Genomic DNA, 25,952 nt, shown 5'->3' on the forward strand with positions numbered 1-25,952 from the left:
CTCTCTCTGCTGGTTTTTATGGTGCAAGCCCTTGAACCACAAGGTTTTCAAAACTCCAGCCTTAGAAAACTATTTCTTATGTCCTGACAAACATTTTCTGACAGCTGGTCTATTGAATAGCTCATATTATTTTTGTGTGCTGTGCTATAAGCAATGCAGATGGTCTAGCTCAGTGATATTCCTTCATCAGTCAAGTATTAGATTTGTTGTTGTTTTGTTTTTAAAATAAGGGCCTGATTGACTTTTTTTGTTTCCATCCTGGGTGATTGAAACTCAGCACCAGAATGAACCAAGTAAAGAGCTCAATGTCCTCTAATGTAGTTTTTGTCCCGAGGGGTGATGCTTGTTTGTTTGGTTTTTGACAAGACGCATCATTATTTCATGGTGCAATATGCATTTGGTAGCATGGATAGATAACTATAAACTATATACTTTTCAAAAATTGGCTTTTATCAGATGTTACTATTCAGCAGAGAATTTTATGCTTTGCTTTTTATAATTGTGATTTGTGGTCCCTTTCAGGAATGCATTTTTAATAAAGCAATAGCTCTTCCTAAAGTAACCTACATTATTCTTTTCAGTGCCTAATTTAATGTAAGGTAAATAAAAGACTGTATTTTTCACAGAAAGAGTAAAAAGTATGAGAGTAAAATGTATGCATAAAAATAAAAATACATAGAGGTTTAAGCAAACATGCTATATTAACAGAATTTTTCTTGAAATATTTGGCACAAAGATATATTCTTAAAATTCACCGTAATTACGCAATCCAATAGCACATTTATTAACCCAACTGTAAGTTATGGTAATGGATGTGTGATTTGTACAGTATTTTTTTTATTTTGCAGCACTCAAGGTTTTTGCTTTTGATTCACATCACATGAAACACATTCACCCTCATGTATACACAGAGGGAGATTACATAAAGATCTCTCCAAAGAAGAGAGAGGAATTTCATCCCAATGGTAAGACATGAAGGTTACAGAGTAAGTGGGTTAAGAAGCACATTGGATAGACTTGTAGCCTCTAGCAAATAACCAAATATGTGTTTTACCAAGACTTAGCTTCAACCCTTCTAACTACAGAAGAGTCAAGGTATTTTAATCACCGTCTCTCCTACTCCTTTAGTGTCTTAAGACTTATATTTCTAACTCTTCCTGTGGCACAGTGAGTATCTGGTGAGTTTTAACACTGGATATTGGTACCAGAGACCTGAGCTTTATCCTTTTCTCAGCTGTAGATCTGCTGTGTGACTTTGGACTGGCCTCTTCAGCTCTCTGTGTTACTCCATCTCCAAAAATCACTGCACTTTTCTACTTAGAGAGTAGCTCACTGGAGGAAGAACATTTGTTTGTACCAAACCAACAAAGCCCAGATCTTGGTTTGGACCTCAGAGTGCTACAAAAATGATTTACAACTACTGTCATCACTGAAAATAAATAAATGTGTTTACACAGCTCTGGAATGAAACCTCCTAACCTAATAAACATAGAAAAGATGTTTTAAGTCTTAATCTTCCAGCTAATACGAATCTCACCACCTATCAGTGCCTAAAAAAGTGTTTATCTTGGTACCAGGGAGACACCTGGTAGGGAGAAAAAGCATTACTTTTTTTAGGAAGCAGTGCACTGCTCTGAAAATACCGTTTGATTTCTTTTTCCCGAAGTGTCTTCCATCCTGGCTCCACTGCCATGGAAATCAAAGCAAGCCAGGTATTTCACAGAGGTCCAGTATTTACCTCAGGTCTGACTCATTTGAGTTTGAGACTTGGCACCACATGTGTAGCCAACTGCACAACAGCAACAAGCATATATTACTCTAGAAAAAATATACATGCATGTATCTAATTAGAATTTCCAATGCGAACTCACATTTTTATTTCTAATGGCAGTTACATTGTTTTAAATAAAGCTATATTTCATTGTCTCTAAAACATTTTTATAAGTACTCCACAAAGATTCCATCTGTTTTGCATATTTTATGCAATAGCAGTAATAACATCTATTGTTTATTGTTTCCTTAATGTCTTCAATTTTGTTCTTCTATAAAAAACCCACAAACTACTAAATATGGTCTGTTTGATTGATAGGCACCGTTGCAGTTGTCTTTCTGCGGTACAGCAATATCGGTTCTTTGCTTTCATCACCTAAAAACCACTCCTCGAAAGATACTTCAGAGCAGAGACAGACAGTAAGCTCATCAGTCATAGCTGTTGCAATTAGCTCAAATCCACCTACACTCTATGAGCTTGAGAAAATAACATTTACCTTAAAGTATGCTAAGGTAAGGGGCTTTTTATTCTAAACTTCAAATAAAGCAAAACAATAGCTGATTATTTGATGTGATGTAACCATGCCTGCGCTGTGTGATATATTGCAACATAATTCTATTGTCTGCTGATGTGAATTTAATCTTATTGGAGAAAGAGATGACAATCTCAAATGTGACATCCTAAGTGCAATGTTCTAAATATGATAGAGCTGAAAAGTGTTATGGGACTCATGCAAGGGCAACATCGCCATCTCTGCTGGGTTGCAGTATGAATAAAATGTAGGTGTCTGCACCAGAGGATGTTACAGGATCCTGATGAGTCTGTATTTAGGTGGGTTTTTTTCTGAAAGTTTATCAGATGGTTAAAAGGGAAATGCTTCCAAATTAATGCAAAAAGTAAACCTGCAGCTAGGAGTTAACAGCAGAAGCTAAAGGTTTGCAACTTTATTATTTCTGAAATCTGAATGCATTAATATAAAACTGAGAGTTTTACTAGCAGTATACATAGGTTTTGCTGACTTCACTTGTATATGAAGAATCATCTTACATGGCAAAAAGAATTATCAGAGTCATAATAAAATGAGACTGTAGGGAGGTGGGCAGCAGGGATAGGTGCTAACCTAGGTTATGCAGCTTTACATTCATTACTTGCCTTCTAATATTTAAGCTAGAGATCAATGTTATATAAATTTGCATATATTTATACAGCATCCAGTACAGCAGGGACCTTATCTGTGACTGGTGTTAGTGAGCACGAGCCGTAATAAATAATGCTAATGGTCTTATTCGTCGCTGTCATCGCACCTGATATAGCAGGTGTGAGATGACCCTGGCTTTCTCCCAGATTGCTCTCTAAAACGCACAGAATAAGTCTCAATTTTTAAACTGCTCATTTGGAAGGGGCTATGAGCAGGACAAGCAATGTGGCTGTAACCTTGGGGTTTAGTCCATGTCCAGCAGGTGCAGGGGTATATTTAACAACATTTTCAGTAGGTAAAAATTCAACACCTTTGCAAGTGCCAGAAGGGTTCAGTAATCTGATTAGCTTACATGTTTGGTGGGGTGTTAGCTGTGTGGATAAAATGCTTCTGTCCTAGCTATGTTTTAATTGCTTGGAACTGGCCTTGAAGAGTGTCCTTTTTGTTTCCCAACCTTCCAATTGTAATAAAAAAAATTTGTAATGAATTGTGCTGGCTAACGTAAGAAAAGTCTCTTGATAGGAAATAGCCTGTCCTTTGCCATCAGTAAAACATCTTGTTTCTGTTCCAGACTGCAGATAAAGATATTAAATGTGCATTTTGGAACTACTCAGCAGACACAATGAATGGCAACTGGGCTACAGAAGGCTGTGAGCTGACACATTCCAACTCCACTCATATCTCATGCAAATGTAATCATCTGACTCATTTTGCTGTTTTGATGTCCTCAGGTGGCTCTGTTGTAAGTGCTATTTTAATTTAGTGTTTTACCTAATACATTCTCCTGTCTTCATTCCTTATGTTTTTATTTCGGTGCAACTTATGTACTTTTCCCCCTTTAGGTTGTCTCTTGTTTTTGTTCAGCAAACACACAATTTATTGTGCACAGAGCAAACAAAATTCCTCCCATATGTGTTTGAATTTCCTTATGTCCTTTCTGCAGTATTACAGAGCAGTGATGCAGCAAAGTATCTTGTTCCAAACACACAGTCTGTTATGCTTATTTTTGGTGCATTGCTTTTAATTTTAAATCCCATTTTAAGACTGCTGTGGGATTTAACTGGGATTCATTGGTGGTCAGTAACCATATGGCCCTGAATTTCTCTCACACAAAACTTTGCCACCCATTTGTCTAACCTTGGCACCTCCAAATCTGCTTTAAATTCTCTCCCAAGAGTTTGAAACAGCATAGTCAATTTGAATTTTATGACTATTAAACGTGAATATTCACGGCTAGCACAAAATCATGACAATGACCACTCAGTTTATGTCTTTCTTCTATTAAGAGGCCCCATAGGTCTCCAGGGTCTATGTGGGGATTTGCAGGAGCTCGGGTCCTGCCTCAGGAGGCAGCTTTCTAAGGTACCAGAACTGACAGTAAGCAGAATATTAGCATGAATATACTGTATTGAGACAGTTCTCTCACACTGTGAATTTCATGCTGATAGAGGCTGTTTCCTGGTTGCTAAATAGCATCCTAAGTCTTCAGTTCAAATTTAAAACCTATGCAGGCAGTTATATAGTTATTTTGAAAAGAAAGGCTGGGAGGAGAATAATCTCTGTTCCTTTATTTAGAAAAAAAAACCCTACTTGATACATTTTATGGTCAGCTGAATACTATTCTTGTGCTGATGCTCACTTATGTATTTGTATTTGAGGTTCTTTGTGCAAATACCAAGCAGCAAATGTAACTGTGTCCCTGTAAAGAAAATATTCACATCTAGTATCAGAATAGCCTGTGTTTCTTTGGAGAACATTCATCTTGCCTGTCTAGAATAGTATTTGAAACGATTGTTAATGATTGTTAATTCAGAATCTTGTTTTAATCGTGCTGGAAATTCAGTGAGACAGTTATGTAATTTTGCTTATCTAACTCCTTTTGAACTGTAAAATGTCCATGTTATTAATATATGTCCTACTGCCAGTGTATTTTTTTATTCACTAAAATGATCTGATTTTTTAAATCATATTAGGAGACTCTGATGTTGATAAAAATATTTGTTAAGAAATACCAGAAAATGCAAGAGCAGGAATGTATATAATTCATTACTAATTTTCCCTAGAATTGTATCTGTCTCACAAAAAACAATACTTTTTCGATTATCCAAAATGTACATTTGCAGAGAAACTCTACAAACACTTTTGATTAATATTTTGTAGAAAATAATAGGACTGTCTTATAGAATGAGGTATTTCTTAAGTGGGTACAAAGCTATTTTTTTAAATATTATATTATAATTTTTCCCCCAGGGTGTTACAAATTATAACATTCTCACAAGAATCACTCAGCTAGGAATAATTATTTCGTTGATTTGCCTCTCCATGTGCATTTTTACCTTCTGGTTCTTCAGTGAAATTCAGAGCACTAGAACGACTATTCACAAAAACCTCTGCTGCAGCCTTTTCCTGGCAGAACTTATTTTTCTGATTGGAATTAATATGAACAGTAATAAGGTGGGTAGTTTTCACTTGTACCTTGATTTTTGTGCTGTAAAGTAAATATACAGTATAAGATATGATCTTCCGTCTACTTCCAGTATTTCCTAGTATTAGTATGAAGATTCTAGTGACACTGGCTTCCCAGTCTAGGAACAGGAAATATTAAATGGTCATTTAAAGTATATCCTTCATCTGAGCTGGTGTGTATTAACTGCACTCCATGGGCTTCATTTAAACTTTATCACCTTAACTGAGGCTGTGGTTTCAGTGGGTTTAGCATTTTCACTTTTCCCATGCATTCAGATGCTGTACAGAGCCCCAGAGGTAGCTCTTTGAGCGACAATTTTCCCTAAAAGCCAAGGCCAGAGCTGCAGTCTCAAGCTGGTATTTCAGGTACTGGCTAGAGGACCCTTTTCCCTTCTATATGTGAGGTCTTGACCTGTCACTGTTATGTTTCATAAAAGTTGGGCTGTAGATTTTTGCACATCAGATTATTTTTAGGAAATTAAATTATGCATAAATCATCAAGATACCCTTATAATAAGCAGCTGAAGAGGATTTAAAGCTACTTGAAAAAGTATGAGCTGCTACCCCTGATGTAACACTCTGATACTGATTGATTAACAGAATTCAGAAAACACTTTGTAGTGACAACAGCTATTTCAGAAATAATTTCTTGCGATGCATAATGACATTGTTATCAAAGTCATAGAAATGAACTTTGCCTAGATCAGGAAAACATGCAACCTACTGGGCTGTAACCAAGGGACCAACCTTGTCAATTTGTTTATACAGTTTTTCTGAAGAGATGCGCACCAATCTTAAATGTTGAACGTAGTCTATTTATTTCACCAGTTGCTACACAAGACGCTAAGGAGCAAGTGTGCTTGTGGGTGTAGAGCAAGTTCTTCTCAACCAGCATTACACCTGGGATGCTGGACCGCCTCTTTAGAACCACTAGGTTGCTGTGTATATGCTGTTATTTTACCATAAGACATATGAATAGAATTATGACTCTTGCTTTCTCTGATTGAATTTCTAGCTCTTCTGTTCAATTACTGCTGGATTACTCCATTATTTCCTTCTAGCTGCTTTCGCATGGATGTGCATTGAAGGTATTCACCTCTACCTTATAGTTGTGGGAGTCATCTACAACAAGGGTTTCTTGCACAAGAATTTCTATGTCTTTGGCTACGTCAGTCCAGCCGTGGTCGTTGGAATCTCTGCCGCGCTGGGATACAAGTACTATGGCACTACAGAAGTGTAAGTTGCGGTTTCTGTGTCCAAATCAACATACCTAAGGATGCAGTAGTCAGAATAGCACATTTCAAGGCATTTTCTGCTGTTTGCTTTTCAGATGTTGGCTCAGCACAAAGAATAACTTTATATGGAGCTTTATAGGACCAGCATGTCTAATAATTCTCGTAAGTATAATTTTCATTTTTTATTGTACTACATAAAAACGATAATAAAAGGTGTTTAATAATCACCCACCCATTGCCAACATAGCTGTGAGTGCTAATTATAGGGCAGAATCGGCTAATTTAGACCTTTTTATAGTGTCTCTAAATTATTTATATGCTGTACATCTAAATACTTTACTAGCCTGAAAAATGACCGTTTGACAAAAAAAAGCTCAATATAAGATTAGAGCTTTTTTCCTTGCTTGCTTCTTGCTTTTAACTCAATGGTTTGAGAAATTCTGTGAGGCATCTCTGGTATCTTTGTATGTCGTTGGCATCTCAGCATAGCTCGGCAGGAGGTGTACACAGACACTATCCTGGCAGACAGATAATCTGGTTTTTCAAATGTTGTGTGACTTAATCTCTTATCAGCGATCAGTCATCTTTGTAAGATTAGACTGTCATCTTTATGGTTTTATCACTCGCATGTACCCTGTCATCATCAAAGCTATTTTAAACTAAATTGCGACGTCAGAGAAAAGAACCCACTATTTCACACGGGCAGACAAGTCAAGTATTGATAGCCCTATTTCAGCTGTGAAGAGGGCCTTTTTAATTCTTATTGGAAGTGGTTTCAAACCTGCAAATTTGGCAGGTATTATGTGTTCCATTCTGAATTGAGATGCTTTTGGTGCCTCAGGAGCATTTCTAAGCGCTATAAAGTTTAACAAACCATTCCAATTGTAATGGGGCATTATTGTGTATGACTGGTTTGACAGTGATCTAGCAATAGCTGGAGCTAACAGGAGGAGAAGGAGCAATGGTGAGGCCTTGTAACATCTGTGGTCAAGTCAGTTATAACCCTTTGTTGCTTTTTAAACTCTTCAGTGATAAATGTGAGGATTTGTGAAGAGGAAGAAGTGAGTGACTAACACACAAGAGATAATAGTGAAACAGTTTTATTCCAATGCATTAGCCATTTCAAAGGAAATAAAATATCAGGTAGAATTCTGCTTGAATTCCACCCAAATTCCCTACGTGAGAATGGAGACAGGCTGGGAGCAGCCTGCCAGGTGCAACTGCAGGGTGATGCCTACCCACCTCACCCTCCTGGTCAGCACAGCTGACCTCGAGAGGGAGGGCACCGTAACCTTCCTTGCCTGGGTGCTTCTGGGGTCAGATGGTCCTGATAACCTACAGGTAACTACGGTAAAACAAAATCAGGGGGAGAGACCATCCTTCACTAGGAAATTCTTACAGTTAAGTTGACAGTTTCCTATTTCCTCTTTGAACCTTATCTCTTTCTTCTTCTGCAAAGGCAGAAGGGTTGGAATTTTTTATGTTGTCGCTCTCACTCCTGTTCCTCATCTGACTTCAGGTGGAGATTTATGGACAGTGATGTATCACTGCACTGTTAGCACAGGAAAACTGCATTATCAAAATGTACAAAACACCCTGAATTTGTGTATCAGTAACTTTGTTTTCAGACCCAGCTGAGCTGCGCCTGATATGGGATCTTAGGTAGACAGTGCAGAGGCAGAGCAGGTCTGCAGTATCTTTGATATAAGTCTAGCTGGTTGCGGGGGCAAATCCTTCAAGCTGGGCTGAAGCCCGTAGCCATTCTTTGAGCACTCCAGATCTTCCAGCAATCCCTGTGAATTAACAGAGAAAGGGAAGGTGACAGAAGTTGATAGGGCTCTACGCGCCAGTGAGTCCTCCTAGGGATGAGGATAGCAGCCAGTTAGTTTCTAATTTCCTCCTGCTCATTTACCTAAGCAAAGCCACAAAAAAAGAGCTGCAGCTGGACAGCAAATTGCTCTGTGGTTGGTTTGCTGCTTTTTGTGCATGATGGAAGTATTGTGTGATAACTCGCTTTCACAACATTTGCATAACTTTATTATTGTCTCTTCATAACCACGCACTACTACACCTGGATGAAAGGCAACCTGCTTTCAGCAAGCTACTTCATTTACTGTATGACTTTTTTTTAAGCATTTGGACAACCTGTTTTGATAGGGTGATAGTAAATTGAAGACTGAACTGCAAAAGTGATGTTTTCAAAGGGTACAGGGAGCTGGGTAATATCCTCACGCTATCCAGGTTATTGTCTAAGGAAAGTACGGAAAATCCTATGAAAACAGGCATTGACTCTAGAAGATTAATTTGGTGTTAGATGTCTGCTCTGTGGAAGGCATGTTGGTGGCAGTAATTCTGTTTCCTATTGTCCACTCCTCCTGTTGAACATGGGTAGGACTGTAATAAAGATTAAACCCTTTCTAAAGCAGTGCCACTCAGAGAGTCCTTTTAATTACAGAAGTCAATATCTTTCTAATATCTCCAGTCTGCCCACAGCTAATTGAAGAAAAAGAATTAAGAACTCTGAAAAGGAAATGTTATTTTTGTTCTGGGATAACCACAAAGGGCACCACAACCCTCTTATAGAAAGCTGCAAAATCAGGCAGCTTCAAGCTTACCTTTAATCCTGAACTTTGTCAACTAATAGCATTAGCTCACAGGTTTTCCAAGATAGCCTGGAGAGTTTGGATTCCAAATCTCTGGAGAGCAACTCACCATAGGTCTGATTCTTGCACAGAAATATTAAATTTGTTGCCAGCACAAATGCCCACGTACCAAAATGATGCTTTCAGTTTCTGTGAATCGGTACCCTTGAGATTTGTGGTTTAGATTATACTGTAATATGCCTTAGAGATCATGTAAGAGAAGAGCAACAGAACTGGTTCTGTACCAATGGATTTTCTGTCTCAGGACACACTGTTTCAAACACATCCTTGGACTTGAAATCTGTAGTAATAGTAAAGCACAGGGAGCTCAAGTGTTTATTGGGAGTACAAATTAAGTTCTCTCATTGCTAAGAAGTAACAGTACTTCTGAAGGTGTTTGCTTATTAATATTAAGGTTCTATCGGAATTCTTAAATGCAAAGCAATGGTCTTATTGATCCCATCTAAAAATTATTATTATATTGGTGACTATACATGAAAAGGAGAGGGTCAGAAGATCTTTAGATGGAGTTAGCAAAGAAAAAGGGGCTTTTAAACCTTTGTAAAGCAAGCTGCAAGCTGAAGATAAATTCTACAACTTATTTCTTCCTCCTAATACTTGTAATCTTTAGAACCACAACCATTTTAGTTAAAACTATGCAGTAGATTAGATCAAAGCATACAAGTACGGAGAAATTATTTATAGCGAGCATTTAAACTTTTTAATGGAAAAATGAGTTTATCGCAAGCTTTAAGAGACAAACATTCACACACCACAACCCATGCCTGATTGAGGCAAATACAAATATAAGTTCTAGAGATAAAAGGTATGAAACAAAAAATAAATCTCTAGAACATTTCCTTTTCTTTCATAATACGCTCTTACAATAATAATGTCCCTGTAATAAGTATGTAGAATGGAAATAACCATTTGTCTGCAAGGTGATGTGACTGCAGTTTTGATGAGCATTTAATGTCAGCCAAGAATAAACTCCTTCCCATTTCGAAGCACTTCTACATGGCTTTCCCCACTTCTGCTATGACAGGTTACACTCTGTTCAGTGGGACCAGACCTATGGAAGGGCTTTATTGTGTATCACTGATGTCTTTGGAAACATCACCCTTTAAACTCTGCACACAGGAGAAGACCCTCCACTTGTACCTGTTGTGAGAGACAGCTATGTATTTGTCCAACTGGAAGTAGAAATGATGGCATTTGGAAGGGGCAAAGACTATTAACACTGTACTTATGAAAGTCTACAAGCCATTGAAAGCAAAACTTGGAAAAGAATTGCTGCTGCTCCAAGTGCAGTTATGGGCAAAATACCTGTCTTCCACAGCCTTCTCCCATTAAACCTGTTCAGCTGAGCTTTGTGCAGCAAGTTCAAAGCCACCCATGATAATATGATATACAGCTTTGCAGTACTGACAGTCATGTAGGCTTGACTATTGTACCCACTGTCACTGCTACAGTAAATTGGCATATGTCTGTGAGGAACCAAGACTCAGAAATATGACGTATTGTACCGTTAACAGGTGCAATTTCCCATTAAAGAGTATAAATCTATCAAATCATTTGCTAAGATCACCTCTCTAATAACAAAATACAGACTTCCTCTTTGATGTTGGAACATTTCCAAAACAGAACACCATCCAAATACTCCTCTTTGTGGCTTTTGTCCAAACATCCTAAAGCTGTGCAGTGAGGAGGTGGCTCCTTTACGCTTTTCCTTGTTTTACTCCTCTAGTGTGTGTTTTCAGGGATCTTGAAGGCGTCTGGCTTTGCTTCAACCTTTGGTTTCTTGAAACAATTGGTAATTGTAATGTTTGCAACTAGAAAAATGGCTTATAAACGGGCTCTGCAATTTTCAGAACATTCTTGTAAGCTCGACTTGGAACATACAAGCCAAGAATAATTTTTGGAGAGGTGTCCTCCGAAAAGCCAAGTTTTTTTTATTAAGCATTCCTGTATGCAATAAATGTAATGAATAATCAACAGTAAAGCAAAAATATTCTAAGAATTGCTGTGAGTGATTAACCATACTGTTTTGAACTTCCCATGTATAAATGAATGGGTAAATGAATAAAATATATAGATTGCAGTTGCAAAATACAAAAAAAAAAAAAATAGGTGACATCTGAGTGATGAAAGCAGGCTAACAGTAGAGTAATGCTTTTCATTAAGGAACTGCCTGCATATTCATTACAGCTAGTCGATTACTTAAAAAATATATGCCTCAGATAATTTATCTGATGAATTTTACCACTATTTGTCAAATAATTTATTCAACAAAAAAGGTAAAATTAATGGAATAGTGCATTCATCAAATCTTGTTGGATGGCTCTAACGCTTATTCAGTTCTGTACATTTAGGTTGATTCAGGATTAGTAATACTGTTGCAATCAATGCAGAAAATTTCCTGGGAAATCCATTACCCTGCTGTTTTCTCATAGGCTCACAAATTTCCTGTACTTAATACTCTAATCTAGTCTATTCAAACTGAGCATCTTTCTTGTAGAAAAGCAAATATTCAAAAAGTTTAAAGTTTTATGTTTTCCCAGACTTCAATATTGAGCATGATCTGAGAGGCTATTGCTCCCATTTAAAAAGAAGAAAAAAGGAAAAGAGGAAAAAAATAAATCAAACCACACTGGTGTAACCAAGTACACTGCCTCCTTGGGCTTCTTCTCTTTACTATTTCTGTTCTTCAGTGAATTAGCTCATGTTTGTTGCTCCCGATATTTCTTGATATTCTAAGGATTACTGTCAAAAAAGTTGTTGGTCCTCTGACCTCCATCACAAGAAACCACACCACCATCTCAGATTTTATAGTGAATATTTATACTTTGGAACACTTTGTGATTTATTTTTTCAAAGGGTTATTTGTGATAAATACCCAGTTACTTTTCTCATCTATCTAAGAAACATATACTCTGTACTGTTTACTGTACATTTTTCAGAAAACAGTTGTTTTAAACATTTTTTTTTATATCTACTTTTATTCCTCGGTCTGCCTTTTTAGTGGAAATAGATTTCCTACAGGGACTGACAATGACTTTATTATTCTTTATGAAAAAATAACAGAGCCCATTTCCCATTAGACCCTCTGTGGCTTCAGTTGAAGGTGTCTCCATTGCATTTCTTATGCCATTGTGGGTAAAGTGGAGATAATTAATTACACAGTGGCATTAAAGACTGAGTCTGCAACTTCAGTTAAAACAGATTAGTTCAAACCACAATGTTGTTCAGCAACAATACCTGCTGTGCTAAATAATCACTGAGTCAGAAAGTACTTGCCCTGTTCAATGGACAGGACCAATTTTAATCTCCAAACCACAGCTTCCGTGCTGCCAGAACCAATGGATGCAGTTTTTCAGCAAAAACAGGCTTTCGAGTGAAATTAAGGTTTTGTCCTTCCTTCTCTCTGTCATTAAAGTCCTTGGAAATACTTGGAAAAAGAGGCTGTGGCCTCATGTGCTCTGATGTTGTTACATAGGAACAAACTCATTGAATAAGGCTCAAAGATCCTTGAAGGATGTTCCGTATATAAAGGGCTTTTTTTAAAAAAAAATCTACTTAGCCAGTCGTGTCAAAAGAAAAAAGCACGTGAAGTAGTTCTCCCTCAGTTTCACTGAAAGGTCATTAGACTTGAAAAGTCAAGCGTGTCCTCTATTGTCAAGAGTGAAGCGTGCAGAAACAGCAGGTGAGGGAGTACAGGTGATGCCAAGGGGAAGGGGAAGGAAGAGCACCCGCAGGCGCCAGCTGTGCAGGTTTCCCAAGACATCCCACAGCCTCGGTGCAGGTCAATGTTCCAGGCATCCTTCTTTTCTAGCGAGATAAACCGTGCTTGCTATTTCAATGGATCCCTTCATTTTAAACCTCTGTCTTTTATTTTTTTTTTTCCTAGGAAAGCCACACAACCATCTGAACCAGACTTTTATATATATATATAATTGCTTAATAAGCTCTTTGGGATTCTTTACATTGTCTTGCTATAAGCACAATTACTATAAATGCATATGCTTACCCTAAATTGGTCATTGAAAGGACATCCTAGGTTTTCTTTAGGTAATTAACATAGACCGAAGATGACTTTTGGACTTCCTTAGTAATTATATAATGACTACAGACACACTACATGTTTTCTCACTCAAATCACATTTTGTTCTACCATTCTACAGCCCCTTTGATTCCTCACTCACAGGCAAACTTAAGACAAACTTAAATTCACAGTAGTAATTGCATGTAAATACACTGGAAGTCTCACTTGGTCACTGGAAAAGCTTTGTGGCTTTAAGTAAAATCATAAGCTACAGCAAGGGATTTTATGACCAAATCCACAGCAGATTTGCGAATATTTCTAAAAAGCAAAGGGCCAAATCCTTTAGAGGACTTGACAAGCTGTGGAATGCACAGACAGCTTTCTGACAACTATTTACACCACCAAAAGTGCAAATATAGCCTGTTGTCACACTTGACATCTCAGTTGTGCTCCTGATGGCGCTTCACTCCTGGTACCTCATCCATTCACTGATGCTAGTTGTGCTCGAAGATAATACATAACTCTTTTACTCCTCTTTGTCAGGCAGAAGTATTTTTGCAGGACACTTCCAGAGGCAGGCTGAGATAGGTTTCTATTTATGCAAAGAAACCACAGAGCAGGTGTAACATGCAGTCTGAAGTCTTTGATGCACCTGGGATTGGTGCAACATGCATCCTGATTTATGTTGTTCCCAAGTAAATACACCTTCTCAAAAGCTTCTTGGAAAAGGAGGAGAGTAAATCTAGTCATTAATGAAACTGAGAGCAAGATAGACCCCAGTCCTACGACTGGATCTACGTGGACTAACTTTTATGGCAGAGGTCAGATACAGCTCTAGTGGTTAAACCCTTGTGCCCTTGGCTGAAGAGCTGAGGTTAAGTAAAAAAGTATTTAGGTCAATATGTGTTTAGCTTTGCAATCTAATAAGAAACAACATTCAATCCAGAAGTCTTAGAAGCTGTTCACACTGATGAAAAATATACAAACCCTCCGATTTATTTATTAATTTATTTACAGCTTGCTATATGTGGTTTAAAGGCATAAAGGAAACATTTAATTGAGTCTAAATCAACAACTTTTAGGATATGTAAAAGAACAACTTTGAAGTATTCGGATATAAAGAAAATGTGAAAATTATGTGTTTCCTGAGACAAGGTTTGAAATATACTCATTTAACTATGTTTTAACTTATAAACCAAGTGAAATTATTAAAATCTTAGAATCGTAAAATTCTAATCTTCCATTATGGAAAATATTTCTCCAAAATATAGCCTAAAGGGGCTTTGTTAATGTTTTTGTTATATTTTCTACTCCCAGATAAGACTGCTGTTGTATACCTAAAGTATTGAACAAGGTATATTCACTGAGGACATGATAATGAGATAAATCAGTCAGGAGACAAACCCAGACTGTTTGACTGCCAGCTTGTGTCCAATTTTATGCAATTACTATGGCATATATTTTCATTTTGAAGCTTAAACTGTTGTATTGTTAATAGCTTAATTCTGTTCTCCCCTGACTGAAATAACGATGACCCACTGAATGTTGTCATTTTTCCAGCCATTAGCCACAGAGCCAGAGAGACAGAAATATATTGCTCTCTCTGTGCAGAATTCAGACCATCACAAGCTCATTAATTCAAACACTCATAATGAGGGTCACTGTAAAGACTGATACAGATACAGCATCTGTGAACTTCAGACATTTTTTGAAAGAGCCAGATTCAATGTGATATATGTAAAAAATTCAAGTATATGCCTAAGAGAGCAGCAGGAGAAATTTTCTCATTCTTTTTTGTGAGATCTGACATCAGCATATAGATGGTTTCATCAATTATTGAGACAGAGACTAAGAAAGAAAAAGGGAATGATTTGGGGGGTTCGTTTTTGAAGTTTGAATGTAAAGTGCTCAGACTGAATCAGAACTACTATGTCTGAATCTTTAGAATTAGCTGCCTCTTTCTTATACCTTCTCTTTTTTGCAACACTAGAGAGCCTTAAAAGGCTGATATTTAAAGTATTTTAATAACTTTTGAAAGGCTGGAGTGTATCTTTTACACAAAGATATCATATATGAAATTACCGATGCTTTTTTGTTCTATAAATACACACGCACTGGTGGAAATAGCCTCAAAAACTCAGTCTCATGCTAAACAATCTCTCCACTGTTAAGGAAAAAAAAGATCTTTAGATAGTCCTGGATGAGTAACCAGGGGATAAGGGAGATCCAGGTCTCTCTGCTCCAGTGAATATTTAATTATTTATATGGCATGGAATAGATCCAGCAGGTCTGGTGGAGCAATAGGAGAGAATAGTTAGTCCGGAGGCTACAGAAACTAAGGGTCATTGCCTAGTCTGAATATTAAGTACAACAGACAACTGTGCCATGCCTCCTACATCCTGAATAAATGCCCTGTCAGCAGGGATTTTTGTTGTTCAGGTGTGTCCTTTCTGGTTTTAATCAGTAAAGCTATCGTAGTCAAGAAGCCTTTCCTGGTGAAAGTATAGACTAAAACAGAAAACGTCTTTTAGTGCTAATGAACTGACATTTTTCAACAAAGAAAAATGTTGGACAAAATTTTCTTGAGTGCCTCTCATCCTGATACATTTCATTTTACCAGATGTCCAGGTGCTAACTGAGCTACAGCCATGAAAGATGAACCATTTCCCTCTGAGCTTTCAAATGCTCTTTTGTCTTGCTTAAAAAACTGGAGGCAGGGAGGAAGGGAAAAAAAAGATTTTGTAGTTGCCAAATTTGACAGCTGTCAGCTACCTTGATGGGGCAAAATGATGATATGTCACTTCACTTGGTATCTTACAATTTAATTAATTATGAAAGAAACTACAACTCTTCAACATGAGTGCAAATATTTTTATTTGCAGGCAGATGTTTTGCATGCTTTATTAAATTTTGTGTATTTCCTACTATTTAGTGCTCAACTAAAAATAACTATCATTCTGTACCTACACAGAGAGTTTCATGCGGTGTGAAGCACTACCATCTCATTTACTTGAGGACAGAACATTATGTTACTCTTCCAGTATGTAAAATACGTACATTTAACAGTGAAATTAAGGACCTATTTTAAATATATCAGTTGCTAAGCAATGTGCTATTAGCAGAACTCCGACAGCTTGGAACATTTAGCATTTTAGGACCTACATGCCCATTTTTATATTATTATTTAGTTTGCAAAATACAGTTAGTAATCAACAGAAAAGCTTGCAATTTGCTTAGACAATAGAAGAGATTGTTTCTCAGCACTCTTCTAGATCCTTATCTTAGGAAAGAGCCAAGTAAATATTATTATGTCTTGATAATGCATACAGCCTATTATTTTCTTGTACAAACAGAGGATGGGTGAACTTCTGCTGTGGTGATTCCAGATCCACCAGGAGCAGAAGCCAAGGCAGCAGCAGCATCTTGCTCTACCTACGCCCACCACCAGGCACTTTCCCTTCGTTACCTAGGCAGAAGTAATCTGTTCAATTAGCTGTGGTACTACTGAGACAAAAGAAAGGATGCAAATCTGCAGACAGACTTACAGAGCCATCCTAGCTCTAGATGGACACAGGTTAACATGGCACATAGTTTTTCCTGCCCTGTCTTAAAATATGTTTGATTAACTGAACAGACATCCCCAGGATAATTCCTTTGGCAAAACCTCTTTATTGTTGACAAGATGATTAGGAAAGCGCCAGGAAATTTCTTTGAATTTGCAATTGTGTTTTTTTTTTTCTCCTGTGAATTTCTTTACAAGAGGAAATTATCCAGCGTGATGCTGTGGCTGTGGGTCAGAACTGATCCTAGGATTTGTACCACTCCAGGCAACTCTGAACTGTTACTTGCATGCCTGCTTTATCTTACCCACCAACATCACAGCTGTGAACACGGGAACTGTGCGATGAAGATTCCCCAAACCACAGCAGCAGGAAAATCTCACTGTCCTGATCTATCAGTGTGCATCCATGATACATGCAAGTGCTTATCTGCAGAGTGAAACCCACAGCAGTGTCCACTGTTGCCTGTGAATCCCTCAAAACTGTCAATCTCTTTGATGTGTAGAGGAAAAGTTTTAAAACCACGGGTCGCAATAGGAGTTTTACCACTTAACGAGAGCCCTGCCATTGCTTTAATGGGGACAGAAGTCACTCTGAAGTCCTAAATCCTTGTGACCCTTCACATGTGATGTCTCTGAGAGAGATGTACCAAACATTTACCATCCTCCCTTTAAACTCAGTCACGGGTGTACAATAAAACCTAGCTGGTACAGATTTGTAGCTTCTAGGAGATTATCCTGGATTATCCAGATACATAAATGCAGTTGCCCGTACCTACAGAATCCCAGTTTCATGAGATCCTAATAACTGCCCTTTTTTAATGTCTATTTCAAACAAACGTACTTCAATTTCCCTACCATTTGTTCATAAATATACCACAACATTTCTAGAATTTAAAAAAGCTAAAAATACCTTTACAAATACCTTTCAGGAGAAACAATTCCCTGAAGATTCTATAAGTGGAAGCTGTTCCTAAATCAGCCCTTGTCTTTCATTAACCACTTTTAAAAAAAAAAGGAATAGATTAATTATTAAAATTAGTTGTGTAGTGCACCTGAGCACGCTGAGTGAAATCTGATTCCCACTTGGGGAACAGGGCAGAGGAAGGGGATGGGGGTGGCTGAGGGTGCTCAGCACCTCGCAGAATTATGCTTGCAGAGGTAAAGTCAGAGGTTTCCTTTGTGAAATAGTAAAGACTGACTGCACTGTTTGGGGTGGTTTGTGAAATAAAAGAATTCAGTTCTAGGCTTGGAATCAATGCAATTCCCCTTCAGCCTATTAGACTTGCTGAGAAGCCCCTCTCAGGACACGCAGCCGTTTCTCCGACTGCTCAGCCATGTAATAACCCTGAAAACAAAGGCACAAGAACTTACCGTGTCACACTGTAACATCGTTACTCACTTGATAAAACTGTGGCTCTACCACAGCATTTCATGCTCTGGGTTTGCCCAAAGCTGTGGAGAAGCTCTGCTCATTAGACAGGTAACTTCTCCCCAAAGCCGGCGCGTGGCGACAGCGGTCCCCAGGCTGGCCCTTTCCTGGCCAGTGCAAAGCCCGTCCTGAGCTCGGCTTCACAGTTGTCTGCACATCTTGCTCAACTCCAGTTTGCTGCCTCTCTGGAGACAGAATACCTTACGTTTGCCATTTCATTCTCATTCACCTTGCCTGTCACCTTAAGGCAGCTTTAATTATAACGTCATCAAAGGTTTATTCAACAAGCGCTGAAGATTGTGCTTTAATTACAAAAATGAAAACATGCAATTAGAACCAAAGTAAGTATAAAACACAGTATTTGGCTATAAGTAGCAGCTGAAACCTTTTTAGATATTTCAGTGCTTCTCACTCAGAGGTCCCTCAGTGTGCCCCAGATGGAAGATTCAGGGGTTCAGCTTTTACAAAATTATAGAATGGTGTATATGTTGGAAGCGACCTTAAAGATCATCCAGTGCCAAACCGTTGCCATGGGTAGGGACACCTCCCACTGGATCAGGTTGCTCCAAGCCCCATCCAGCCTGGCCTTCAACACCTCCAGGGATGGGGCAGACATGACTTCTCTGGGTAGCACGTGCCAGTGCCTCACCACCTTCACATCAAAATATTTCTTCATAGTATCTCATCTAAATTTCCCCTCTATCAGCTTAAAAACATTCCCCCTTGTCCACTATGGCTGTTTGGGGATATTAGTACTACAAAGGCCTTTTCCCCTTCAGTCCAACTCACTCCAACCATCAAATGGGAACTTGTAACTTTATATATCCTACTAATAGCTGAGATTACCGGTATGTTCATACTAAAGAACAAGCAGAGTACCAGGTCAAAGCAGAATATGTTAAATTTAGGATACCTGCTGGATTACAAGTTTTCTCTAGGCTGCACTTGACACACCATTAACATTAACTAGTTTTTCCTCCTGGATTTACCTGAGTCACATTACTGTTTTCCTTCAAGTTTTGCTGGATTTCTGTGTCACAGGACAGCTACAACTACTTTGTTGTTAACTATTTTGCCCCCCAAAGGATGAATTTCACTGCCAGATGGCTCTAACTTAGGTTGAAATGAAAGAAAAAACAAGTATGTTGCCTAAAAGCTACTTTTTTGAGACACTGGATATTATATAAAGGCAGTCTATGCACTTTGCTATAGATACTTTTTATTAATGGAGTGTTTCAAAATGGGGCAAAAACTTACTTAAGACTTCAATAAATCTTGGAAATGACTGAGTTTTCCAGAAGTTAAGCTCACCCTCATTACCCTGTAACACTACCTCCTGCAAGGCTGAGACGTATCATACAATAATTGTGTTCTGGCAGCTGACTCCAAGAAGCCGGTGTTAACCTCTCCTGCTCCCCAGATACATACAGATTATTCCCATTAGAATGGATTGATGAATGAAAAGATCATAGTTAATAGGTATTACTTTAATGCAGAGGGCCAAATCCTATTATCCTGTGCAACAGACAGTGTAAATAGTAGTTGCGTAAAGAAGCCCCGCTGGGACAAAGAGAAATGGAGCTCACGGCTCCGAGGCCCCACATCTGCCCCATCCTTGCTCAGGAAAACCTCTCCACTTCTACAGCTGGTTTGTGTGTCCAAAGGATTATGGTCCACAGAGCTTCTTACAGAGCCTACTAACAGCAGTATGAAGGCTCTCATCGACATTAGTGTTCTTGGTGATGAGCCGGCAGACAGGAAGGTTGGTTATGTGGCTTGTGCTTGCAATCTTGATAACAATTTCTGAAGAAGTAGTAGTGTATATTCCCTGTTCTCATGGTACTTTGATCACATTTCACCCTACCTTTTTCAGACTAATTAATACATTAGGTGGGTTATGCAGATTACAGTGTGTACTCCAAGTTATTTGATCCATTATTCACCAACAAATATAAGATTAAAAGTAAGTATGCATATAATTACCCACAACTGCTGACTGACTTATAATTAACTTTGAAAAATTGCTGGTTTAGGAGATATTATAGATTACAATTTTAAATATAAGGAGCTTCAGAAAAGCTTTCACGATCAGTGCAAGTACAAGGTATTCAGTGAAGGATTAATTCCCTAAACTGCTAATCAAGTCTATCTCCTGTCTTATCAAATTGTAAATACATTATGCTGTATTAAAATACGAGCATGTAGCTAATTAAAGCAGAGCCTGCATTTAATAACAGGTTCCCCCCCAACCCCCCTGCCCCAACACAACAAAAATGTTCTAAGCACATACATAACAAGTGTTAACAAATGGAAGTGATTCTTTTTACAGTGATGCTGTGCTCCTAAAGCAGCCTTTTGTTTTCATCTTGGAGGATTTTTTTTTTTTTAAGTTAAAGGAGGGAGAAAAACTGTGACAAACCACACAGTTTTTCTGGAGAAACAAGTTGGAGAAGACATTAATTCTATTCATTCTACAGCTGGAAGCCCACAGGAACAAACCAAGGGATTACAACCACGGATCTACAAATAATATCTGGATAACATCCAGCTAAGATCTGATTTATTCACAAACATTTTAATAGATTTTGATGTTGAATTGTGCAAAGAAAAACAAGATTTTTTTTTTAAAAGCAAATCCATTCACATTCTTAAAGGAATGCAGCATAAATTTAAATGAAAGATCAGTGAAGCCTAGCCAAGCAAGCTGAGGTTCAGAACAATAATTGAGTACCATTTTCAAACCTGCTTCTTTTATTTGCTTTTCTTCTGTTTCAAACTCAAATAAAGTGATGCCATTATAAAGAAGGCAAGAAAAAGAAAACATACTGAAATTATTCACCTATGAAAGAAACATAAAACATAAGAGAGAATGCGCAGCAAGGAGCCTTTCAGCCAATGTTAGTTTCTTAAAAATTCTTTGTGTAATCCTCAAAGTTTTTTTGTGCCACTTGAAAGTTTTCATACCCCAAAGACCTCAGAACTAATGTTATTCAGCAACAAAAGACATACATTTTGTCAAGATCTACATGAAACAGTACAATAGAAATAATGGGGAGAGGGGATCTCTTCTCTTCTCTTCTCTTCTCTTCTCTTCTCTTCTCTTCTCTTCTCTTCTCTTCTCTTCTCTTCTCTTCTCTTCTCTTCTCTTCTCTTCTCTTCTCTTCTCTTCTCTTCTCTTCTCTTCTCTTCTCTCTTCTCTTCTCTTCTCTTCTCTTCTCTTCTCTTCTCTTCTCTCTTCTCGTCTCTTCTCTAACGTCCTTACTTAGTGAAAAAAAAATCTCAGCAAGAAATCAAAGAGATTTACCAATAAAATCAATAAACATTTGCAGAGTGTTGATAGTGATACTGTTGAGATAAGGCAGAGTTACAGCCTTTTTTGATCAATATTTATTACATGGCTTATATTTTTTCAGCCGAAGTGGCTCAGAAAAGGGGGAGGAAGGGTTTCCCTCCCGGCACTTTATTCTGTAAGTTTCATATGTACAGAAACTTTATCTGACTTGTTTCATTTAAATGTGTTTTACTGAAACTCAAAAGCATCCTGGTTGGACTAAAAGCTTCTTTCTTCATCCCCCTCAGGTTAATTTGTTGGCTTTTGGAGTGATTATTTATAAAGTATTTCGACACACTGCAATGTTAAAGCCAGAAGTTAGTTGTTATGAAAATATAAGGTAAGTTTGCTGTTTAACACAAATTCTACCATCTATGGGTTTAAATACAGACAGAGATGAAAGTGAGTGTTCAAAAAATAACAGTTGAACCTTCTGGAAGATTTGTAGAAAAATAAACACTTTTTTCTGTTAGCTTCTCATGTAGATTTTGCAACCTTTATTCCTATTGAGTAACAACTTGTACAGTAACATTGGGGTTGTGTGAGAGGTGTAGGAGGAATACAATGAGTGGCCTGTATCAAGCAGAGGGTAAAGCTTGATGGCAAGGTTAAAAAAGTAATTGTCCTTTTTCCTTAAGTACTTTCAACGGCCTCTATGCAAACCAAATCAGATTTCAAAACTTACATCTGAATTGGGACCAAAATATTTGCCTTGAAGTAACAAGTAATTCGGTGATAAGAGAATCGAGCCATTCATGTTATTTGTAAAAAGTCTACAGTAGGACATTGTGCTTCTCTCGCGTGGGAGGGGTGGAGAGGGTTTTCTCCAGGATTTTTACTTTGCATGCTGCTATGATTTTTCCATCAACTCACTCTCTTTAAAACTGATTTATAGGGACCTTGAAAACCGTTTGTGCAGGAAAAGCTGAAGTGTACTACAGGGAACATTGAAAACAACTTACTGTTTGTGTTGCTTAGGAACACTCCTGCAGTTTCAATGCATTGCACTAGATTTATAGTTAGGATTTAGCAATTGTTTGATTGATTACTTTCTCTTATTCCTCAGCCTTTGTAGCTTCATGTTGTGAGCTGGTTTTAATGAAGTTGAAAATTATTCATTTTCAGAGGAACAGTGCTAAAAATGTCTGTTGTTCAAAGGAAGTCCTGCAATGACTGGGCTGAGAATTAAAAAGAAAGTAATCAGTGGCTTCTTTTTTGAGACAACATGCTGTAATTTGCTCGAGTCTGAGAGCACGGCTTTACAGCACCTTGGGAGAAAAAAAACTCATAGCAAATCGGTTCCTATAATTTGGAAGCATCAATATGCTGACCCAGGAATTGTTTGAGATTATTGGTGTTCTAAAATCAAAAATAATTTGTTTGAAAGAATGAAAGAAAGTCTAGTTTTACAACTGGCACTGTCTTCTGCAGTGAACCTGAGAGGCAGCCTGAGAATCCTTTGATGTCATGCATGTGTACTGACCTATGAGCATACTGTACATTTTTCTGAGTTATTTTTGAGGAGGATTGGAAGGGGAGGTGCGCTTCATAACAGACATATGTTTTTCCTTGGGGAATTACACTAACAGTGGATTTAAATCAAATCATATGGTGCTGCAATACACCAGAGAAAACATACCTGATGATTAAAGAAGCCAATGTTTTAAGGCCCTCCAGTTTTATTCCTTTGCTCTTCTGCAGCGATTATGTGAGCATATTCATGGCACAGTGTTGCAGCACACCCTAAAGAGCAGCCCATGCATTTGCACTTCTCAGGCCTTTGCAGCTGAGAAAAAATTGCTTAGGCAGCATTCACCTTCTAAAGCTGTGAAGGAAGTAAAAAAGTATGAACCCACACGTTGTTACCAATGTTTCTTTCCTGTCTAGATCCTGTGCCCGAGGTGCTCTTGCTCTCCTGTTCCTCCTCGGGGCTACCTGGATCTTCGGAGTCCTCCACGTTGTACAAGGATCTGTAGTTACTGCATATCTTTTTACAATCTTCAACGCGTTCCAGGGGATGTTCATCTTTATATTTCTCTGCGTGTTTTCTAGGAAGGTAAGCGCCCCATTTCTCGTGGGAAGTGACTCGGGTAGTCTTGTTACCTACCCAGGAAGGCACACGGCCCTGCACTGGAGCTGCGGTGTAAACAGTTTATTAGATCAAGGGAGGAAATCCTTGTGCTATTTATGGGGGAGAGGAGGGAAGAGGGGAAATATTGCTGTTGCCTTCACTGGAAATACAACCTCTGCCAAATCGTTACCTTCTTCGTATTTCCTCCCAGTTTCAAAACCACTGTGTGAAATAAGTAAAAATGGTTTTTAAGGCTCTAAAACTGGTTACAGCACCATTAACCTGTTGAAACAACACAACGCGTGCAATAGAATTCACTTCCAGTCTTTCCAGTTCACAGCAGGACTCATGCTCCACAAAATACCCTGAGATCATAATTTTTTCACTTATCCTGTCCTAAAGTCAAAAGCACCATAAAACATCTAGTGATGGAAGCAGTACAAAATGAGTTACAAGCCATATAGATCTATTGATGAATCTATTTCAAATTTTAATTCAATATTTTTATTTCAGATTCAGGAAGAGTATTACAGGTTGTTCAAAAACGTTCCCTGCTGTTTTGGTTGCTTGAGATAAAGAGAAGGAAAATGTGTTGGCATCTCAGTGGAAGAAGGGAGCAACCTAGATAATGTCATTATGGATATTACAGGAAAACACGGTATCGTGAAAGTATGAAATGACCCAGTGAGCAGGCATCTCTCAACTGAATTACTGACTGGTTTTGTACATACGTGTGTATTCATGCAGAGCATTTATATTATGCCGTATACAAACAGTATACAAAATAAACTGATTATTGCAAAACAAATACCAATGAAGACCAGGGAAAGAAGCGAAATTCTAAATAAGCTCAAGACTTTTCATGACTTAAGTTTTGTTTCTGATATTAGAAATATCTGCAGTTCTTGAAAGCAAGATACCAAAAATCAACTGTCACAGCAGATTTTAAGAAATGCTTTGCTAGCAGAAACATGTTCACTGTCCTTTTGTAGCAACGAGCTTCTTACATTAAGTTGTATATTGCCATCTGCAGGGAATGGGTTCCATTAAAGAGTCAATAGATAAAGATCTGCTTCAGCCCAGACTTTTGAAAACATTTCTTTTAATTTAAAGTAGATTAAAAAAGGAATTTGTTTAATATTATTATCTTATCACTCTGAAATATATATTTGTATATTAACCAATTCTTTATTTTTATAACTTCTAAAGAACTGTTTAGATCTAAAGAGCTGAGGTCAGGTCTGATACAAGAATGGTGGAACAGCCATTTTGTAAGTGAAAGATTATCTTGTGAATACTTTGAAAAAGATCTGGTTCTTGTTTTATTTAATTGCCAAAAAGACTGAGATCTGCTAAACTGGCACTATGATTTTGGAGGCTGTGGAGAAGAGGCTTTCACAAGTTCATCGCTTGATAAGAGATACTTGGAATCCAGATGTTGTATGACCAAATTAAAAGTCAAGTAGTAGAAATCACCCATGCAGAAAAATATGGATTAAAATTCAAGGTCATGTGCCTCCACATCATATAAAATTGTAACTACAGCAGTTTTCGCTACTCATAGCACCTTTGAGTCAAGCAGTTGTCCTCCTCTGAGGCTTCTGGTTTTGAAAGACTTACTCTGTGTTTAACCTTAGGACCATACATAGATCTACTGGAATCAAAGGGAGCACCTGAGGTGCACGTTTTGTTGGATCAGGACATAAACGAATGCTTTAATTTCACCCTTTTAGCCCCTAGCTTATCTGAAGTGCTGAGCAGCCTTCAGTCCATGCTGCCTTCTCAGGAAGTGCCTAGGATCTCAGATGAAGCCCAGTATTTTTACCAGTGAGGCACTGTAAATACGTAGTTGTTAATAAATCTTGCTGTTGTCTTGTCTGCTAAAATAAAGGCTACTCTGAATTTTATTTATATTAAAGGAAATCTTTTTTTTGTTTGTTTAAAGGTCAAATTTGTTTGGGTTTTATCTGTTTCTCGTATATACAAGGCTTTCATTGTATGCACTGCAGTGACATGCTTCATTAAGTACATTCCATGTCTCTTGTTAAAATTTTGGAAGCCACAAGAGGGACTTTTTTTGCTGAAAAAAAATTATTTGTATTGATCCTTTGAATGTAAAATATGTGAATAAACTGAAGCATTTAGCTTTTACATCTCAATATGTTTCCCTTCATTTAAATAAATACAGTAGTAGAAGTTCTCACA

The 25,952-nt window shown here is 37.8% G+C and overlaps 1 protein-coding gene across 2 annotated transcripts in view; it reads left to right on the top strand.

The window, feature by feature from the left end:
* Positions 1 to 25,952, top strand: part of ADGRL4 (adhesion G protein-coupled receptor L4) — a 76,309-nt gene extending 50,357 nt beyond the window's left edge. For both annotated transcript variants that reach the window (XM_069862857.1, XM_069862856.1), the window contains 9 exons: positions 849 to 965; positions 2,090 to 2,283; positions 3,541 to 3,711; positions 5,220 to 5,423; positions 6,451 to 6,671; positions 6,766 to 6,832; positions 21,925 to 22,016; positions 23,564 to 23,732; positions 24,261 to 25,952. In XM_069862857.1, coding sequence (XP_069718958.1) covers positions 849 to 965; positions 2,090 to 2,283; positions 3,541 to 3,711; positions 5,220 to 5,423; positions 6,451 to 6,671; positions 6,766 to 6,832; positions 21,925 to 22,016; positions 23,564 to 23,732; positions 24,261 to 24,323 — 1,298 coding nt within the window. In that variant the 3' untranslated portion in view covers positions 24,324 to 25,952. The remainder of the gene's footprint in view (positions 1 to 848; positions 966 to 2,089; positions 2,284 to 3,540; positions 3,712 to 5,219; positions 5,424 to 6,450; positions 6,672 to 6,765; positions 6,833 to 21,924; positions 22,017 to 23,563; positions 23,733 to 24,260) is intronic.

This window comes from Phaenicophaeus curvirostris, chromosome 8 (assembly GCF_032191515.1).
Source record: "Phaenicophaeus curvirostris isolate KB17595 chromosome 8, BPBGC_Pcur_1.0, whole genome shotgun sequence".
Lineage (NCBI taxonomy): Eukaryota > Metazoa > Chordata > Aves > Cuculiformes > Cuculidae > Phaenicophaeus > Phaenicophaeus curvirostris.